General features: G+C 37.3%; 1 protein-coding gene across 1 annotated transcript in view; it reads right to left on the minus strand.

The window, feature by feature from the left end:
* Positions 1-4444: 4444 nt before the first annotated feature.
* Positions 4445-5436, minus strand: part of LOC145050729 (uncharacterized) — a 9756-nt gene continuing 8764 nt past the window's right edge. The window contains exon 2 of the mRNA XM_078998932.1: positions 4445-4614. Within this exon, the coding sequence (XP_078855058.1) occupies positions 4445-4614 (170 nt within the window). The remainder of the gene's footprint in view (positions 4615-5436) is intronic.

The raw sequence follows: 5436 nt of genomic DNA on the forward strand, positions 1-5436 counted from the left end.
TAATCTTGGTTGACTTTTTGTTGAATCCTTTGAACTTTTGTTGAATGTTGAAGAATCCATGAACTTGTTCTTAAATCTTTATGGAAATGTTTTGTGTTTTAACATATTATCACTACTAGTATGTTTTTATTCATGAGTTTAAATGTGTTTGCGGTGATTAATTGGCTAATTTCTTGATTAAGTAAAGGATCCTCAAATTAGCAATCAACAAATGATTCTTGTGTTGTTTTTGCTTCACACAATCATAAAAACATTTTCTCCAACATGGTAGTGAAAGCAATTGACTCCTCTTGGATTTGGTGACTTTTTAGTTCTTAATGCTAGTTGACTTTCACTAATTACATGCTTAATGGAAATTGTAACTTTGACTAAGGAAATTGTTATGAGCTTCTCTAACCATTTTAAAAACTAAGAAAAGTCTAGGTAATCTCAAGCTTCTTGGATTACTATGGCCAAATTGAGGATTTAAATCAAGTATTGCACCATTGGATTCTAATGATATGCTCATCAAAAGTTAAAGTGAGGAACCTTAAGTCAACCATCCTTCTCTTATTGATTTTACATCAAAATCTTATTTTTGTTAAAATTGTTTATTTAAATTAGTTTAATTCTAGTTTATTTCAAGTATTTCAAAAGAACAAACCCCCCATTTTTAATTTATTGTCATTCTACAAGTATTTTTACGAAGAGATTTTTCATAGAGTTATAAAATTGAACCAATTCTTGTGGATACGATCCCTTTACCACTATACACTATTTTAGTGTAAAAGATTTAGGGTTATTAATTTTGTTGGCCTCGACAACCACCAAACTCCATACTGGAAATGAACCAAACGCATCATAAATGCCACAATACATATTCCTACAACCACATGACGAGACTACCCTTTGGGGTTGTGACTTCCTTGCTATGCATACAGGTCTTGTGCTTTCAGTAGTATGGGCCCATAATAACTTCCACACCTACCCGTATTTGTCTCAAGGATCATCACAACCACCCAAAACTAATACAACAACTAGGATACACATACATCCTATCCTTACTCTCTCGATAGTGTCTAAAATATTCATTCGCAGGACAACCGCTCACACACATACTCATTCATAATGATACTCCCAATAGTTTCTAAAAAGCACATCATGAGTATTGCATACTCCCTAGGCTATCCTAGGATCCACACCTTACCCTGCCTTCAACTACCAAACGAACCCCATTGGTTCTGGTTAACGACTACATGAATATAATCACATGCAACATGAATTAAATAATTTTAGATTAAAAGATTCAACTCTACAACGGTTGGACTCATACAAGAGTTGCGCAATAGGACCAAACCCTACACTCTAAAATTATTTAACCCGTGTAGCTTGTGACTTAACGTATTCAATTAGTAGTTAGTTCACACCCGAAAGATTCATACAAAAATCAGCAAGAGAACTCTATAAGAACTAAGGCATCATGTATCGGACAATTCTATCATGCAATTCCTTAAGATCCCTAACGTATCACTAGCATATTGTTCTACCATAAACATAATATCAAATAACAGTGTGGTAACTTGGGGTATACTTACTGGCTCTGGTAGATCGTACACATTACATCCTTTCCTGATTAATATTGAAAACAATCTTGAAAAACATTTTTACAACATTTGTAGTTCCTTAGTTTGAGACTAGATTCACACAGAACCAATGCTCTGATACTAACTTGTAACATCCTAAAAATTTCAAGAAATTTAAACCTTTCAAAAAAACCATTTACTAATAAAAGTGTTTACAAAACCATTATTTCCAAAACATTATTTAAAATTAGAGTCTCCCAAGATCCAGTCAGTCGTAAAACCAAGGATATGTACGGTAACACCTTCGCCTTGCCACGGTCCTCTGAAGTACTTGAAACCATAAACTAAAACTGTAAGCATGAAGCTTAGTGAGTTCCCCCGAAGTACCAACACACAACAGATAACATATACAAATAACATGTATTGGGTCCACATCTAAAAGACTAGATTACCCATGAGCTCACAATATGAGTATGACTTGCCTGTCGGGCCCACAACTCATAGCTGGCTTGCTCCTGAGCCCACAACATAAGTCCGACTTGCCCTCGGGGCCTACAACTTTTGTCTGGCTTGCTCCTTGGACCAATCAATCATCGGAATGGAATGCCAATATACAACAGGTCAACTCAGTGATCGAAATGGTATACCATCAATCCCTTAGTACGATTCTGGCATACCAACCGGTCCCCAACTCGTATCTAGAATTCTCTTGAGCCCTCAGTATGAGTCTGGCATGCCCTACCCGACCCTCAGTTCATATCTGGAATGCTCCAGGGTTTGCTGGTTACAAAACAAAGCAATACAACCTCAACCTAACACAATATGTCGACATATAACAGATAACAAATATATTCACCAGACAGATAATCATGCAGACAGAATCACCGGTAGTCCTACAGATCTACCAAACTAAGCATATCGACAACTAACATATAATCATGTAGATCTATTCCATACTCAACATATCAATGTATAAAATGATGTTAATCCAATGGGCCGGCCTTGATGCCTTAGACCCATGAGTGGAGTGAGGAAAATTCACATCTACTGAAACAACAGTCGATCCACAACGAACACTGCTCCTCACGCAAAACCAAAACCAGAAACAAACCCAATCAATAATTAGGGTTTAACCCAAACCCATGGTCTAGTCTATTCATCATCGTGATGAGGTAAAAAGAACATTTTTTCCTTTATATGCAATCCCAACTAAACTAAGCCCAAAACCCCTAATGGCCCAAGGCCCAAAATCCATCCATTGGGCTTCTGTTGAGAACGTATGACGTCCGAACGTTGGCGTTCCGATGCAAACACCTGGCGTTTGCTCGTTGATTACCAACTTCCAAACCAGTGTCTTAATGGCTTAAGATATCATGTCCAAACTTCAGATCCAATCATAATGGAACGTCTAAATCCAACTCCTTAACCCATCAAGACACCTCAAAACTTGCATGGAGTGAAAGGAATGTCCAAGATCACACTTTTATTACTTAATCTTGTTGGATTAGATGTCTAAGCCCATAACTAATACTGGTATGTACTTGACCCGAGAGTAGCATGGTCCATTTGGGTTGCATATCATCAGGGCAATTTGTTAGGATGGACTTTTGAGAGAAGATGTTGGATATGATTTATTAATATATTATAAGTTATAATATATTAATATGAAATCATGTGTTTTAATTAGTATTGATCAATAATTAATTTGGAATTAATTTAGTGATCAAAAGAGACTAGTTAAATCTATGGGGACTAATTATGTTAATTAGTTATATTTATATGTGTTGGGTTATGATCCATGTTGGACCAAGTTTATGTATGGATACATAAAGAGTTGGGCCACATGAACCATGGATCATTAAACCCATGGGTATGGATTTGGGTTATAGGTTATACCCATGACCTTTGGATTCCTCACACATATAAATAGATGCTTCTAGCCCAAAAATCGTGACTTACTCTATTCTTAGAGTTTATGGAGTTTTTGGTGCATGGAGATTATCTCTCAAGTTCATTCTTTATCCATGATGTGTTGTGGTTCCACTTGAGGCTTCCACACTATTGGGGATAAGCTTTTAAGGCTAGATACATCAAGACTTCAAGCTCCACAATAAGGTATGTTATCCTAACTAGATTCTTGTGTTGTATATGACAATTGTATGCTAGTTATAGGTAATACCTTGGAAAGTTCATATTTGCATGTATAATAGAGAAAACATAGATCTATGGTATTTAGGGTTGCATGAACACCTTAGGAGTGTTAGAATGCTCAAAACCCAACAAATCTACCATAAAACGTTCAAAAGGACAACTCCTTTGGTCTAATGTAGCTCCTACCCAAATAAGCATAAACTTCTAACATAAGCAAGATCCAGATACATGTTGATCAGTTTTAGAACTCTATACCATAAAATGATGCTCCAAGATGCCAAGAGTCCATATCTACAAGCTTGAGAGCAACCAACATTCTAATGATCTTCCTTCTCTATCAAGAACATTAAAATGGTTCCCAAAAGATGCACAAGGCTTCAAACTCTCATACACACTTAGGGTTTTCGAAATGAGGATGGTGGCTGGAGTGGTGAAGGATTTTGAGGTCATAAATCTTCTTTAAATAGGGTGAAAACCTTAAAATTAGGGACTGGTCTCTGTGTGCAAACGTTTGGTGTCCATCATAGAACACCTGACATTTGAACGTCGAGCGTTGTATGCCAAACTCCTGGTGTTTAGACCAAGGAATCCATCAACGGGATGTTACACGGTGAGAACACCTCATGATAATCAATTCATTCTTTCTGAGAAAACCCTTTCGCCACCAACCTTGCCTTGAACCTAGTTGGTTCAAATCCTTATATCCCTTCCTTCTTCTTACAGATTCATTTTCATCCCACCGACTTCGCTCCCTTTGGTAATGGAACAAGATCCCATGTTTCATTCTTCTCTAAAGATTGTATTTCTTCATTCATGGCCATCAACCAGTCCTTTGCTTCTTTACTCGCCACAACCTCTTTATACGATTGAGGCTCCTCAATGTCAATGTCTTCTCCATTTGCTAAAGCAAAAACAATGGTGTCAAGTTCACTTGAATTCACACATCCCACATATCTATTATGTTGTCGAATGACCCTCCTTGATCTTCTCTTTGATATAGATTCAAACACATCATCATTCCCGACATTAACACCATTGTACAAAGATCTAATAGGTTGCTCGTGGGTTTCATTTTGTCTAGGCTATTCATTGCCGCCTTGCTCCTTGTCACTTATAATAAATATGTCTGAAGTTAGAGTTGCAAACTCCACCTTTTGGCTAGCACCCTGATCTTTGTTCCCTACTTGACTTGTTTCACCTCCTCCCTGGTTACCCATGACAGATTCATCAAAGGTCACATCTCTGCTCATGATAAATTTAGGAGTTCTTCCTTCTTCTATACACAACAATCGATAACCTTTTATTCTGTCGCATATCCTAGATATATGCACTTCATTTCCCTTGGCTCAAGTTTACCATCATTCACATGAGCATATGTGGGTCATCCAAATATACGTAAACCAGAGTAGTCAGAGGGTTTCCCAAACCATACCTCTTGAGAATTCTTCAAGTTTATTGCAGTTGATGATGATATGTTCACCAGATAGCAGGCAGTGTTAACTGCTTCCGCCCATAATTGCTTAGATAAGTTAGCAAATATTCACATGCACCTTTCACGTTGCATGAATGTTTGGTTCAACCGTTATGCCACTCCATTTTGTTGTGGTGTGTGTCATATAGTATGGTTCCTCACTATACACTCTGTCTTGAAGAAATTGTCAAATGGAGCATTGCAGAACTCCAACCCACTGTCAGTCCTTAGAGTCTTAACCTATTTTCCAGT

The sequence above is a fragment of the Lactuca serriola genome, chromosome 5 (genome assembly GCF_051521515.1).
Source record: "Lactuca serriola cultivar US96UC23 chromosome 5, Lser_US96UC23_V15, whole genome shotgun sequence".
NCBI lineage: Eukaryota > Viridiplantae > Streptophyta > Magnoliopsida > Asterales > Asteraceae > Lactuca > Lactuca serriola.